Source organism: Parus major, chromosome 9, assembly GCF_001522545.3.
Source record: "Parus major isolate Abel chromosome 9, Parus_major1.1, whole genome shotgun sequence".
NCBI classification, from domain to species: domain Eukaryota; kingdom Metazoa; phylum Chordata; class Aves; order Passeriformes; family Paridae; genus Parus; species Parus major.
The window spans coordinates 5,442,767-5,458,781 of NC_031778.1; the positions used below are offsets into that span (position 1 = coordinate 5,442,767).

Below are 16,015 nucleotides of genomic sequence, written 5' to 3' on the forward strand. Positions count from 1 at the left end.
TATGCCATTCTGATTTATTTCAGTGTTTTTACAAGTATAAAATATACTTTAAACACTTCACATAAAAACTAGAAAACAGTTTGCTTTTAAAAAACACCATAATCTTTGTGAGTGAGCACATAGCTCTGATGCAGGTCTCTGACCTATGGCAAGCTGACTAAAATGTTTGTGGTATAACACCCCTCTTCAGAGCAAGCAGATAGACAGGATTTCCTTTTCCTCAGCTCCCACCCTGCTGATTCAGCTCCAAGTGGAACACGTGGCCTCTCACTCGAGCTCCAATCCCAACTGGATGTAGGCACCTTCCCAGTCACGGTGTGGAACCACGTAAGGAAACCAGCATTCCAATTCCACAAGAAACGTTACTCCTGGTGTTCAAATCGTCTCACTATCTTTGCACTCTCTTTTTTCAGTTCCTCAATGTGAGCATTTAGGCACTCCAGGATGTGCTGGGATCTCACTTCTTCATCTTCCAGGTATCGTGCAGCAATGGATCCGACAGAAGCTGTAGGCAAGGGACACTAAAGGGAAACAAAGGGATTATCAGGCATTCCCTCATTCCAAGTTTTGGCCAGAAACACCACTGATCTGCACACCACACAATTGAACATGCTCCTAGAGGGCTCATTTCCATCTTAGTGACCAGACTAAGCACTCAGATCTCACACTTGTATCACAGGTCATGTCCCTCCCAACAGCCTCCAGCCAGCAATGATTGATGCACCAAGCCAACACTGCCAAAAAATCACTACTAAAAACTCAGGGCTAGAGAAGGTCACTACAGAATGAGTTTACCCTGGGTGTCAGTGCAACTCAAGGTCTATATTCTGCTCCTTGTCTCCATAAAAATCCCAGCAAGTGGGAGCACCTCAGAGGGAAGGGAAAGCACAGCCAGACTGGTAATTATTTTACCAGATATTCCACATTGGGAATATCTCTGCTTTCTTTCATATACCTCCTCTTCTTCCCCAAAGTAATGGGCTCCTGATACAATCCTACAGGCAAGTACAGGCCAAACTCCCATTGCAGCTCATGGAACAGCACTTCAGTCCAGCCAGCAATGGTCAACAAACTACTCCAGATTCTTTCCTTTACAGTCAAGAACTATTCCTGCTCCTCACATCACTTACCCACAAGTTATTAACTTACAAAAACAACACTGTAAACCAGGCTTAATGTACAAGTTGATGAAGAGAAGCCTCATGCACAGGGGCTGGCACGGGAAATATTAAGGTTACTAAGGGGCTGCTTTCCATTACAGACAAGTTGTCTCAGTGTCTTGGCAAGAGATAATAACTGGTTATTTCCAAATCCTGGAGTCTCGTGGTTTTCAGGTCTTATCAACAGCCAGGAACAAAGGGAAACAGAAAAGCCTACAGACAACAAGCAAATCTCTCCCACCCCACTACTGTCTTCTGATGAGAATCCTCTCTTAGCGCTAAAGGAATTGATTTAAAGACACTGGAGCCTGACCAGGGACCATGAACAGGGAGACCCAGTCAACACCAGGAGAAATATCTGCATTTCCTTAGAAACCTTATTTCGACCTCTCAGAATAAAAAACATTCCCTTCTCTTAAAGCCCATTCTCTTCTATTAAACATCAAGCCCTAGAGCTTCTCAGACCCTGAAGTGGAACTGTTCACACTTTAGATCCAATCTTGGAACCTGCAGAGTTTCCATTTACAATACTGCAGCTCCCTGAGTTTCCAACAGTGCTGTCTGGGTATGTGCACAAGCTACTTTAGTCTTGAAAAATCAAGGCCTATTCTTGGTAGTAAGCTTCATTAAGATCTACAAACCTGACAAGCCTCAACTTATCTGTGCATTAGCCTTAGAGCCTCTTCTCTGGACTCCCACAAAAAGACAGCTATTAGTTTAATAGTTGTCACTGCTACCAACACACAGACAAAGGAGAAATGGCTCTGAACATTGCTGGGGCAACACATCGGGAGCAAGGACCAGCACTCAGCATTCTACCCTCCCTAAACATGACAGGAAGAAGTGATTCAGTACAAATTTTCTGTATCTTGGTCAAGTGCTTCAGCAACTGAGCTGAGGTAAGACAGAGAAAGTGCTAACACTGCTCCCTATGAAAAAAGTATGATCAGCAACTGGGAAAAAGAGCAGGCTCCCTTTGTGCAGTGAAGCAGAGATTTCAGGCTTTGTCATCAGCAAGCATAAGCAGCTTTAAGTTCAGTGTGCTGACTGCTGCAGCCCCTTTGAAAAGGGGTAAAACTCACCCTGTGCCTTACAGATATGCAGCAACTAGTCACCCAGAGGCTGTGAAATACTGACATACTCAGCACTCCACATCCACTCTGAGCCCCTACTATAGACCCAAGCCAAAAGCTGAAGCAGAATTCTGAGGGGATACAGGCAGGTCCTGGTACACAATGAGGTACAGCACCAGCACAGAGAGAACCATGAGCTCCTGGAATTAACTCAGCAAGCCCACAAACACAAAGCTCTTCTCCAAGGACTTCTGAAAGAGCCACCATATGGATCCCCCTGGCCATATCTTAACCATCCAGCACTGGCTTTCCTTCCTCATTTAACTTTTCATTTACTTACAAGATCACAAACAACATGCAGTTAGGTCATGTGTTCAAAAGCCTGTCTCCTTTCAACAGATTAGAACCCAGCTCTATTTTCAGCTGTTGAGCAACAACTAGCTTCTGTACAACTGCTTACCAAAAACACAGATTCTCTGTGATGATTTGAGGCAGGCTGCTTAGATGCTTCATCTGCAAAATCTTTGTTTTCATCCACCACATGGAGCACAAATTCTGCTCCCAGCCGGGCACGTGACTCCTTGCAGTTCTTGCTGCTGCTCTGGAAGGGTGGCTCACCCATCTCGGGGCTCACAGCTCCTGTTTCAGCAGCCCCACACCTCTGGGAGTCCCTGTTATGATGCTGAGCAGTCCTGTCAGGCTGGAGATGTGTCCTTGCTGTGTGTTCATCGTGCTCATGCTGTGTTTCCTGAGCTGTCCTGGAAGGCAGGTTTGAGCACTGAGTTTGTCTCTTAGCAGCTCAATTCCAGCAAAAACTCACACAGAGGCAACAATTAACATAGATGTTACTAACAACCCTGGCAATCCAAACTTGTTTCCACAGCACTTCCAAACACACATCCAGTCCCTGTGGAATTCTCTCTCTCTTCTGCTACCGTAGATACCAAAAACCACAGCCTGCACATCCTAGCACAGTAACAGAAGGGAGCACAGCCGCCTGGGCCACATCTAATCTTGTCACCAAAAACAGCACAGACTGCTGCCCCAGAGAAAGGCAAAAGCAGACAAAAGACAAACACTGCTGGCTTTGCAGAACACAAACCAGCTGGAACTCAAAGCTACTGCACTGCTTAAGGCATAAAGGCAGATTCCCAAACAGTCCTTGTGCTCTCCCGGATGCACGATGCACTGCAGAGAGACATAGCGTGCCATTAAACCCCACACATCCCCACACCTTCTGCTCCCCTTCACCCTGAGGAAGCGGCATCCCTGGGGTCACTCACCTGTGCTGTACATCCCTGGGCTCTTTGCCTTGCCCCTGCTGAGCTGTGCCCTCGGGTTCATCTGGGCACACCTGTGCAGTGACCTCCAGTTTCGCCCTGGTCTCTGCGAGGTCCTTCCGCAACTGCTGGTTCTCAGATATTAATTTCTGGAGCTCAACAGCATAGTCCTCCCTGAGTGCTCTCAGGGTGCCATCGTGCCCCTAACAGACAAAGAAGGGCAGAAGTCAGAAGTTCTGGTTTGCAAGACACCACAGTCACATCCAGAGCAAAGGCCAGCAAGAGATTCCTTAGGGCATATCCCCTAATCTCATTTTGACTAGCAAAACCTTCAAGATTTTCCTAGGAGAAAATTAATTACATATATGCCTTATTGGGCTTGCATCCAAACTCAGTGTGCTGATCTGCTGATCTGCCTGAGAAGGTCAGCCTCTGTCACCAGTGGATTCCTTTTAAAACAGGAAAACATGGACCTAGATGTACCTGCCTCTGGCCTTTCTGAAACTCTGAACAACTTGCTTCTTCCCATCATCTTCTTTATACCAGGCCAGGTGGATAAAATTTTCACTGCTTCTACTCCTGTGACAGTCCCTCTTGCTTTTTGACAATTCTATTAAACTTAGATGCTTAATTAATTCTCATCACCTCTGTTATCTAAGGTCTTTCTGAATGTGCATTAAGACTGCCAGGCCAAGATCCAGCTCCTGTGCCTTAGTGCTGTGGGGCTTTTTTTTAAGGCAGATTTCCTGCTTCACACACTGCTACCACATTTTTGGGAGCTCACACAGGCAAAAGCCACCAGGTACTTTTCAAGCAGAAACTAATGGGCCTTAGGTTATTTCAGTTTCAAAACAGCCCTCCAGAAAGCTCTGTTTCTAATCCATCACACCAGCCACAAGCTTCTGTTCAGCACTTTCCCAGGAACTTGGCACATTTGACAATCACCCCAAACTAATACTAAGAGCTGACTATTTCCTTCCCACAGATCTAACAGCATAAAAGCTCTGACATACTCTCATGAGGTTGTCAGCTGTCTGAATCCAGCCCTTATCCCCTGGGAAGCAGCCATTCTGCTTAAGTTGAGACAGAACTTGCAAACCAGTCACTTCTTCCTTCACAAAATGAGCCAACTCATTATTTCTGCCAAGGTTGTACCTCTTCCATGCAGGTTCCTTGTCTCCCCTCTGCCTCAAGAGCTGTGGAGGTTTTGTTCAGCTGCAGGAGCCCACCACAGGGCCTTTTCCAAGAACACTGCCCCAACACATCCAGCCCATATTCCCAGTCTGCACCCTGCTCATGGAGAGCAAAGGAGAGCCCTGCTGAATGGCTCCTCACCAGGGGAGAACATGCTCTCACCTCAAGTATTTCAATGGGCCAGAGCAGTTACAGCTCTAGGACAGGTCAAAAGGATGTCACAAGTTGAGAAGCAAAGGTTTGAGGTAAACAGGCTTAAAATGGAAGTGTAATGAAATGTGCTAAAAAACATGGTCCAAAGCCCATGAAGAAGACATGGAAATGATGGCTGCTTCTGCAGTTCTCTTCACCACTCTCTGACTGAACAAATGCTTGATATTTGTGCACCTTGTTTCCTCTCAAATTGCCTCTTTTGCTTGGGTTTTAAGTTCACTGAGCTCTATCCCCCCATTTTGAGAGGCCTGGGCAAAGACTCTGACCCAGGCAGGAAGACAGGGCTAGCCCCTTTCCCAGCTCCTGATCCTCAGTGCATACCTTCAGCTTACCACACTCTGTTTTTTCCAGAATTTCTGAGAGATGACGGTTTTCCAGCCTCAAGGTTTCCAGCTGGACCAGAATTACCTGAGGAAACAGAGGCAAACAACAAGCTCAGAAAAAGAACACAATGCATGCCCACAACACCCTCCAAGCATTTCTTACCCTCAAACTCAAGTACTAAGGAAGATTTGGGTTCAGTGTTGTACTGGGACCCTACAGAGAAGGCTACAAAAATAACCATGCAGTTTTAAAGATGTTATCCATCCTGGCCTAGTCAGCATGAATGATCCCAAAGAATTCTGTGGGACTGTAGGCTGCTGGTTTGAAAAGAAGCAGCAAGACAGATTCAGTGAACACCACCATTAGAAGATTGCTTCAGAAGGTCTCAATTTTTGTACAGAGGCTAAAGACAGAAGGAAACTACTAATGTAGCTAAAAACCAGGATGGTGTTCCAAGGCTTCAGATGCCTTAAACAGATAGCATAAGAGTCTTGTGCCTTTTTTACCCTGTGCTCCACTGCTTTCCTCTCTGCTCTTTCAATCTCAGCTCTGAGCTGCTGCTCCAGGTCTGAGGTGGAGCCGCTCGCTGATGCAATGGTGATGTCCCGCTGGTGCAGCTCCTGTGTCAGCCTGGAGATCTCCCTTTTCATCCCTTCTAGCTCACTGCTGTGCATTTGTTCAGCCTGAGAGAGCTGGTCCTTCAGCTGGAGCAAGACATACACACACACCACCCACGAGCTTTTAAAACACGTTTCAGCAAAAAAAAACAAAAGTATTGCACATGGTAATATGAAATTTCAGTTCTGGAAAACAAAAAAGCTCTAAATAACAAACCCTCTGCACATGCTTGTCCTTCCTGATTGTAAGCCAACTCATCCCAATCCTTTCCCATACCACACACTGCCAACTGGAAAGAAGTTTCATGCCATGTGAAGTATTTAAAAAGACCCACAATTTATCAAAGCAACAGCCTCTTCAGCTCATCATTCAACCTCTGTAGCCAAAACCAGAGAGTCAAAGGTTGACCGTGACTGGGGAAGCACAGTAACTCTTGGAAAATATAACCCTGCAATTTGCCACTCTGCCTTCCTGAAGTATTTGAAGATACCATTTAAAGATGGTAACTTTAAATAGCTCAAGCTGGATTTTCCTTCCAGGAATTAATTTGCCCTAAGTCTTTTGAATTGATATTAGGGTTGAATCAATGTTAGCTTGTAGCAACTAAAGCTTCCCATGGCAAGCTTCCACCAGCCAGCTATGCACAGGGTAAAAATACATCTCTTTGTTTTTGTAACTCTGTGTGATGACCACTAGTCCTTGCATTATGAGAGAATAATCATTCCCTATTTATTTTCCACATGACAGGCATGATTTTATTTTTGGTCCATTCAATCTCATTTATCTCTTTTCCAGTTTAGTAAGTCCTATTCCATTCAGCTGTTGCTTGTATAAAAACCACTCCATCCTTTTGGTCATCTTTTTCCATACCTTATCTTGGTTTATTCAATGCTTTGTGAGGTTGCAGACCTGCACCACATACAATATTTCGGTAGACACACTGTATATTTACTCAGTGGCACAACAGAACAGCAACATAATTCCTTCCCCAGGACTCCATTTCATTAGTGAGAAATATTAACCACCCAAACACCCAGGATTTTTCTGAGAATTACAAGCATTTTAGAAAATTGAACCAGATGATCTCTGCCTACCCATGTAAATACTGTACATACAGTGATTTATCTCCATGTCACCTCAATGCCTCCCAAGTATATAAAACAGAAACAGCCTTCATAAATCTCTCCCTCCTCCCCAGCAGCCTGTGGGAGATTCATTTACTGTGTGGCTGTTTAGATGTGTAACCAAGCACACATCTCTGGCAAGATCTGCACCTCTGTATGTTCAGAATAAAGGATGAAAGATTTCCACACAAGTGAGGTTTTTCACTCAGGTTCAATGAGGCTTCCCCTCTACCAGGCTCCAGTGTAAGCTCTCATACAAGCTGATGCAGACCATTATAAAGAGCCAAGCTAGTGGAGGGCTTGCCCCCCTTGGATGCTCAGAGCTCTGGGGTGAGTCCCTTGTGGCAGGTGAGCTGCTCCATCTCTCCCAGCCCCTGCCCTCATGTCCAGCTACCAAGCCTGAAACATACTCCCTTATTCACACAGGGACCAGGACACATTTGAAGTCCTGCCTCAAGTGTAACAGGATGTATTACAGCAAATTCACTTCTTCTCTGCTCTTCATCCTGCTGGGAGCCTGTACTTGGCTTAAACTCAGGATTGCAGACCCTAATTTCTTTGCGTATTTGCCCCTCCAGCAGTAATTCAAGTATCTCCAGTGTACAGAAGTACTGGGGAAGGGCCAGGAGATGCTCACAAAGCCAGTTCAGACACCTGCAAACAGGTGTCCTCTCAACCCTTCCTCTGCCAGGTGTGTTCCTTACCTCTAGCAGATCCCTGCCTGCACAGCAGCCCTGCCCTGCCCACTGCTGAGGCACGTGGCACACAGGGATCACTTCACCAGTGCCATCCCACTCCCTGGGAACAAAGCCACGTTACCTTTTTAATCTCTGCCCTTGACTCAGTCTGGTCTTCTTCCAGGGACTGCAGCTCTTTGATATTCTCACCCAGCTCCTCGCTCAGCTGTACACACCTGGCATTTGAAGACACCAGGCTGGGAGCCAAATGCAAAAGTATAGATTAGAATAACCCAAGAAGGAGGAAATGGTCAGAGAAACTTTGATCTTCCAGGCAGTCTTTTATGTCCATTACAACAGAAACTGAACTCAGCCTACAAGTTCCTTACCAATCCTTTGGGTTTGTTTTCCAAAATCATTTCACATGAGATCAGGAAGTTCATCTAACAGATAACAGCTGGTTTTTGCTTGTTTCTTTACAAACTAAGATTACAAAATTTCTATGTAAACACAAGTCTGAAAACCACAAACTTGGAAAGTAATCACAGAATCACAAAATGCTTTGGGTTGGGAGGGATCCTAAAGCTCAAGTCGTTCCACCCCCTGCCATGGGCAAGGAGACCTTCAGCTAGACCAGGCTGCCACAACCTCCATCCAGCCTGGTCTTGAACACCTCTCAAGACGGGGAGTCCACAGTCTCTCTGGACAGATTTGTTTATAATCCTCACTTCACAGGAAGGTCTGAATCTGGTTCTTACCAGCTGCCTAACAAAGACTCCTTATCCTATTATGAGTGAAGGTGCTCAGCCTAAGCAAGCTGGAACACTGAGAACACCCACCAGGTGCAGTGAAAGGCAGCCAACAAATTACCAAAGCAGCCACTATTATACTGCAAAATGAATAGCACTTGATTTCTTTAGCCCTTTGATATTTAAAACAAGCTGACAAAAATCACTGGTTAACTTGATGAACCCAATTAGGTGTTGTATTATTATCCAAGACTAATTGCACTTCCAGAGGGAGCAAGCCATGGGCTACCTGTTCTCAAGACGAGTCACCTCTGTCTGCAAGTGTTGTTCCTTCTTCTGGGCAACATCCAGCTGCAGCAGCACCTGCTCCAGCTCCAGCCCTGCAGAGGACAGTGGCTTCCCCTGCAAGCGCTCCTCCAAGGCCCTACGCAGAAACAGCAGCTTAATCCCAGCACAGAAGCATCATGTCTGAGTTCACTGGTACAGGGAACATAACTACTTTTTCTTGGAATTCTCTGAAAAATGCACAGCACCTAAAAGCAGGTGACTACTGTGTGCAGTGTGAATAAGCAAACACAGCAGCTGGATGACAGCCCCTGCTTGAGTTAAGGCTGATTGAAAAAGACTACATTTTATTTTGATGTTGGCCTCCCGGACAGAGGCTGATAGGTGACCAACACCCAAACCTTCTGACACAGCCACCAAAATCCAACAGCCTCTGCACATTGCCAGGGCAGAAGGGGAAGCCAAGATGATTTTGTCACAGATTTAATCACCTCACCCAACCCCAACCAGTGTGAACTTTCACCTAGGTTAATAAGCACATTATCAAACCCTGAAAGGCCTCCAGCACTCAGCTGAAAATGCCTGGGAGAAACCCCCTCAAAAGCCCTGCACTGCCTCCAGAAACCCAGCCGAGGAAAGTGGATTCCTTCCATGTTCTTTACTGATTATCTGCTAATTTCAAAAGCAATGCAAACTGAAAAACGTTGCAAGGCAGCACTGCGCTTGTGAGAAACTGCAGTGCACAATGTTAAATACAACCAACACAGATCCAGCTGCATGAAAATGCTGCTACTGTCCTCAGAGAGACACCCTGGAACACAGATCTGGATTGAAGAGCCAAAGTACCAGCAAGGCACAGATGCTACCTGATGAGGAATTCTTTTGTGTGAAGAGTTTCAGTCATCTTAGCCAGCTCCTTCTGTAACTGTTCCTGGTACAGCTTGGAGCTGTCAATGAAATCTTCTTGGGACTGCAAGGTGGCTCTCAGCTCCATCTTCTCATCCTGCAGCACCTGCACAGGAGGCAGAAGGAATGACTGCTGCAAGATGGACCACACCAGTTTGTTGCAATGTGATGAGAAGTATATCAGATTTTTTAGGACCCTTGGAAATACTGCAGAGCAGCATATGGCTGCAAAAAATTTTATGCCAATCAGGAACTTTACAAAGGCTCTAGAAAGAGACAAAAACTCCAGGATGAAAAGCCTTCCCACCAGCAGTTCTTTAGACCCTGTTTCTTAAAGAGTTCCTCCACTCTAACATTCCCACCTCTAACATTTTCTTTGACTGCCTTAATTCTTCTTGAACTCTCTGCTGATCCTCCAGAATCAGTCGATTGTCCTCACTCAGGTCATCCACCCTCATGCTGAGCCTCTCCACCTCCATCTCATTGGCACAGATGGTGTCGTTGGCCCTCTCCAGCCTGCTGGTTAAGTGCTGGATTTCTGAGCGGCTCGCCAGCTCCACCGAGTCCAGGATCTGCTTCCGATTGGCCAGCTGGCTCTGCCAACAGCAATCATCTGCATTAAAGCTGAATTGCAAAAGCACAAAAGTTGTACCAAAGCTAAATTCAACACAACTACTCATTTCTTGGTGTAATGAGCCACACTCTAAAAGTAAGCAATACCTTCCAGGGAATTAGGGAGAGTATTGTTCCAGGTTACATGATGGATAAAACTTCCAAAGGCAAACAGAATAAGTAAAAAACAAAATGAAAAAAGAGGGCCTTCGATTCCAAAGGCAGTTCAAAGAGAATCTAGAAAATGAGAATCTCAAATCACTCCAGCTGCCTGAGTATGATTTGTCTAACAACAAAGCCACCTGCTATTTTTTGCTCATGAGCCCAAGGCTAGACCAGGACTAATGGCTGCAGGTAAGAAAGTTTGTAAACCAAACAAAGCAGAGATTACCCAACCATGAATTCCACACCAGGAGAGAAAGCAACTCAGGGTGCACAATTGCAAAACCACAACCACCAAACAGCCCCAAAACAAACCAGGTGTAACAGCCAATTTGCTTTGCTCTCTGCAGTAAATAGCTAGTTCCAGCAGCTTGGGGGAATGTTCACTTTGAATTTTTCAGTGTTTTAATGGCAGACAAAAAAGTTACAAGGAATGTACAGGTAGCAGACAATAACTGCTCTATAATTTATAGGCACAATACTTTATTTCATAGCATTTCTTTCCACACAGCTAGCTGGTGAAATTTAACAAGCCAGCTCTCTCATAAACTTCTAGGAACATTCGCTTCATATATTCCCTTTTTGTACACAATCATTGAATTTTTAAAGGCTGAAACAAAATATCTGAGCACTCCTATACTCCCAGTTTCAAAGAGCAGCAATGCCTGTCAGAATCACCACATGCCCAGATTTACACAAACTCTAAGAACTGCTCATTTGCAAGGCTATGGTATAGTTTTGATTACAGCCTTTTATTATTATTTAAATAGTCATGACAGAAAAGGTAATCCAGAGGGCTGAGAGTTTAAAGCACAGCCTTTCTTCACCAAAGTTACCAGAGTATCAGACTGCCTGAATATTTATTTCTGCATTAAGAAAACATTTAAGCCGTCTCTTATTTCCAGCCACACAACATCCAGGCCAGCAGAGAATTCCAGGTTTTTAGGAAAGGCTGACTTTAAAGGCTGCAGGTGTTCCAGAAGGTAGCCTGTACTGGGGAAGGATTCCAGGCTTCCCTAAGCTGCTCTGGAAGAGATGAGGGGAAGCCAGATGAAAGGAGAGAGAGGGGAAGTACTCCATGGCCATGGATCTCAGCTTGGCCTCATGCTAGAAAGACAACTAAGTGCATAAAATATACAGAAACATCCAAGACAATAAATTTAGCACTTCCATACTGCACTTCTCAAAGCAATTGAGGGTTCAGGAAGTCAGTTCACAGTACCTGTGCACCTAAGGCACCTATGTCGCTTCGGGAAAACCTCCCAAACCTCCTGGTTTTCTGTTGCACAATAAGACAAGTTCCTCTGTGCCCCAGTGTCCCAGCCTGAGCTCCAAGGACACATCTGTTCCCAAACAATTGAGCTATCAACGACACACAGACAGCAGAGCAGCAAGACCTTCTGCTCAAGGACTCTCTGCATTTGTAGATCTCCTGGTGTCAGCCTCTCACAAAGCCCCTGTCAGAGCCAGCTTCAATCCTGTCATCACAGTCTCCCTCCTCGCAGGAGCTTCCACTCAAGAGCAACTCAGGAGCCCATTAAGTGCAAAGTCCCCAGCAAGAGCTTCTTATCAGTGTCTGCTGTGATTGTGTCTGTGTGACTTCACAGCTGTGCTCTAGGTCAATTCATCTCACTCTGATGCAGCACCACTAATTCACTGAGCCATCAGCTTTGCAGAACAGCAGCCCTACTACTTCTTGCCTTTCAGAGAACAAAAAAAAAAAAAGGGGGGTGGGGGGCTGAAAACTGCTGTTGCTTCAGTATTTTATGGAAGTCTCTGTTGTAGAGGAAGACTGTTTTCCAACAGTACCCTCTGAGCTGGACCCACAGGGTACGTATTTAGTATGAGTACGTATTACGTATGAGCTGCTGGCAGGTACACAGCTTTCAACTAGACAACATGATGTAACATATTTTAAAGTCTCATATGCTGTGGTCTCTGCCTCCCAGGTAAATCTACATCCTACTGCCTTCTCTGCTAACCAGAGCAATGGCAGGGGGAGCTGCACAAGGATTATGTAATCTTTAATGACAGACTCCACATCTTTTTTCCATACAGCACTCGTACAAGCAAACCTTATTCCACTGGAACATTAGAAGTCACTTCAGTGGCAATCTGAACTGGATGGGAGCCGGAGAGATTTCATTAGCCTCTCCCTCCCTGCCACAAACAAAGCAGAAACTTTCAGCAGAGGTTAATTGTACCTGCACGAGCTCAGAATGCTCTGCCAGAGCCTTGCGCTGTGCCTCCAGCGATGCCACCTGCTGCTGGTACTGCAGGCGCTGCTTCTCCCAGTCAAGTGATTTTTGACGGAACTCCTGCAAGGACAGCAGGGGTGACTTGGAGCAGTACATCCCCCTCCAGTTCATATCCATGTTTGCCTTCTCTGCCCACCATATCCTCACACCTTTCCCCCAGCAGGGAAACCATTAGCCAGTCACCTGATGCAGCAGCTCAGCAGCACAGAGCCCTCACACACAGTGCTCGCTGCATTCCTTCCCCTCCCAAGGTAAAGCTGCTCACAAATGTTAAGTGCCAGAACATTCATGGTTTCATGGGTTTGCTGTCAGGGGTTTAACAATTCAGACTAGCTTTAGAGTCCAAAACACGTTGCTGTCAAAATCACTAAGATTACAAGAATTAAATACCGAATTTGACTGCTAATTGCTGCTCCAGAAATTGAGCACTACATCATCAGATGTGTGCTGTTACCACATCTCTCAGGAGGAGAAAACTGAGTGGGGTTGAGTTCAACAGAGCAGAAAGATTAGGAGACAGGGTTGAGAAGAAGTTTCACATGTAGCTCCCTCCTCCTCAAAAGAGTGAGAATACAACCTCCCCACACTGGAATTTATTCCATTCACATAATTAGTTACTCTTTCAGCACCTTTTTCCTTTTATTTAGTCTGGGATAAGAGCAGCATTAAGGTTTACGCTGTGCAGTCAGGAGCCCCAGCACATGAAACTGCCTTTATCACACATGCAGTTGAGAAAAGCCACACCTGGAGAGTGGATGGGCAGTGCCCCTTAAGCAGGATTCACAGTCCATTCCTAGTGGACTGGTCAGTCACCAGTGAAGCTCACTAAAGGCAGTTAATACATACAAGCTAGTCAGCATTTGCTTTTTCATCACATACCTTCAGCTTCCTGGTCAGTCGGCTCAATTCAAACTTGTCCTCCTCTTGTCCCTTGTTAGCTTCTCCTCTGCTTTTTTTCTTCTGCAGCTTCTCATAGCTCCTCCTCAGCCAGGACAACTGCAGGATACAGAGAAAGAGAGAGCTTCAATCAAGGCCCCAAGGCAAGAATTACACAGCCCTTTGAAAGAAGACACACAAAGTGGTTCAAACAAACAATGCCCTCATCAAGGCCACACAGCTCCCAAGTGAAGGCTTCCATTTGGATAATGAGTCTTTTGTATCAACACCACTGCAAAACACATGAGTTGTATAAGTAGAAAGATGCCACTGAAGTCATGACATCAGCAGCTTTAATTAAAGCTCTGTCTTACCATAATTAAAGCATGACTGAAATATTGATAAGATGGAGATTTACATGCAGCTGTCAATGCAGCAAGAGCACAGTATCCCCCACTCTACAGGTGCTTCCCAGCCCCAGGAAGAGCCGGCAGTGCCTGTGGCTGTTCTGCTCACCCACAGGAACACACCCGCCACAGCACACACAGGTAATTCTTGTGTGATCAAAATACACTTGTGCAGCTCAGGTGGGAACTGGAACTCTCCTGCTTCCTGGGAGAAGGAAGGTTTGGGAATTGCCATTACCCATAACATCAACACCACTTCATCTGTCATTTTCTGCTTAGATACACTGTGTATTTCACAATGAGTCGAGAATGCCAACAGAAAATATCACTCCTACGCCTGCTGCTAGGATGCTGAAGTTGTATCAGAAGCAGGAATGAGGAAAAAACTCTTGACATTTAAATGACCCCCTGTGCAAATAATCACTTTCAACTTGCAGAGAATTTTTCATATGATGAGCTCCCCCTACTCAACTATTAAATGAAAGGCTTCCAAATAGCCACATGAATTTGAGAAGCCATCATTGCTGTTTTACTGATGGACAAAGTTAAGCCCATGGATGAACAGAAGGACCATGAGAAGAAAAAACATCTGATTCAAGACCTGATACGTTCAGTACTTCGGTGTGTTCAGTGGGGACAGATGTTCAGGCCTAGAGTTAATACCAACTATGCTTTTGCCAAACATATCAGGAGATAAGAGGTTTATTCTTTCAACAGTCTCAGTAAGTTAGACACTGTACCTGTAATTGCACTGGAAATGGTGGTAAACAGGGACAGAAATAATTTCCCCAAACAGTACTAAGAACAGAAGACTGAGGAATACTGGAGCTCGATGCCATCAGCATTAATACTGTGTAGGTAAAATACCCACAGACTGCAATTTAGGCCACAACACACAGGCTGTATTTCAGCTTTAGCAATTTAGGCTGATCTGCCAATGTACCTTAGCTTTTCTTTGCAGCTTATCCACAATTCCAGTGAGAACACCCAGCAAATGAAGACACTTAGTCATATGGAATAGTGAGGTGCTTTTAAATGAGAAAAGATGCCTTCTGTCATCAGAGCAGAGACTACCAAATTAATTTCACTTATGGCTTACAGTGAGCAGAAACTAGGCCCAGCCCTCCAGAGAAAACAGGTCAGTGCTCTATGAGCTGCTCATGCCAGTTCACTCCCTGCTACCAGCAAGTGGAGACAGGCAAAGAGTTCAGGCATAAACCTGGAATGCTGTTATACCACCTGCAGGACAGGTATCATCTTGCACTGAGCAAGAGACTTTGAGATTAAAGTTCTGATATTAATGTCAAACAGCATTTTCTATGTACACTTGGTTTTTATAAAGGGTATTAAGACTAATATTCCTTGAGAGTACAAAATCCCTTCTAAATTCATCAGTGTTACAGAGGCAAAAAGATGAGAAATGCTATTTCCTGATGTCAAACAAGCCAGGCCAGTTACATCTCCACCCCTTTTGAATTTCAGAAATGCTGAAAGAGCAAACTGCTGCTGCCTGTACCTGTGGCAGCTCCAGAACCAGCACTGTGGTGACTGGGATAGGCAAACACAGCACATTCTTGCAGTAAACTTCTGCAGATGTCCAACATACAAAAACATTTCTACTCCAACAGTTCTCTGTCTGTTACCAAGTTCCTCTAAATCACAAAAAAAAGATGCTACCTTATCTATGCTCAATGCTGTTTTCTGTAAGCACACAAACACTAACGGAGTGGAGAGTTTTAGAACCACAGCATTGAAACAAAAACAATAACACAAAGTAATTGGTCCACCATTATCTGAGAACTAGAAACCAAACTTTTCTCTTTGCTACTCACCTCCTCCTGGAATTTCTTCAGCTGTTGTTCATACTCTCTAACCATGTCCTGCTTGGATTTTTCCACATCTTCGACCTGGCAACGCAACATGCCAATCTGAACAAAGGGATAAAATGCAAATAAATACAACTGAAGAAGGCTCTGTTGCCATTAGATACATGGACATTTCACTGGGGTCCCTCAATATGAAATAGATGGAGGCTGTGCCTAAATCTTTGGTAGGCTTGGGCCACACCTGTTTCTGTTGTGGCCTCCTGTTTTGAGC

General features: G+C 45.1%; 1 protein-coding gene across 5 annotated transcripts in view; it reads right to left on the reverse strand.

Annotated features, from left to right (window-relative positions):
• Positions 1–16,015, reverse strand: part of CEP63 (centrosomal protein 63) — a 21,761-nt gene continuing 5,746 nt past the window's right edge. For all 5 annotated transcript variants that reach the window (XM_015637500.2, XM_015637502.3, XM_015637501.3 and 2 more), the window contains exons 4-15: positions 15,751–15,846; positions 13,515–13,631; positions 12,582–12,695; positions 9,966–10,199; positions 9,564–9,709; positions 8,702–8,836; positions 7,806–7,920; positions 5,751–5,948; positions 5,242–5,328; positions 3,517–3,716; positions 2,694–2,991; positions 1–521 (exon numbers count right to left, since the gene is read on the reverse strand). In XM_015637500.2, the coding sequence (XP_015492986.1) occupies positions 363–521; positions 2,694–2,991; positions 3,517–3,716; positions 5,242–5,328; positions 5,751–5,948; positions 7,806–7,920; positions 8,702–8,836; positions 9,564–9,709; positions 9,966–10,199; positions 12,582–12,695; positions 13,515–13,631; positions 15,751–15,846 (1,899 nt within the window). In that variant the 3' untranslated portion in view covers positions 1–362. The remainder of the gene's footprint in view (positions 522–2,693; positions 2,992–3,516; positions 3,717–5,241; positions 5,329–5,750; positions 5,949–7,805; positions 7,921–8,701; positions 8,837–9,563; positions 9,710–9,965; positions 10,200–12,581; positions 12,696–13,514; positions 13,632–15,750; positions 15,847–16,015) is intronic.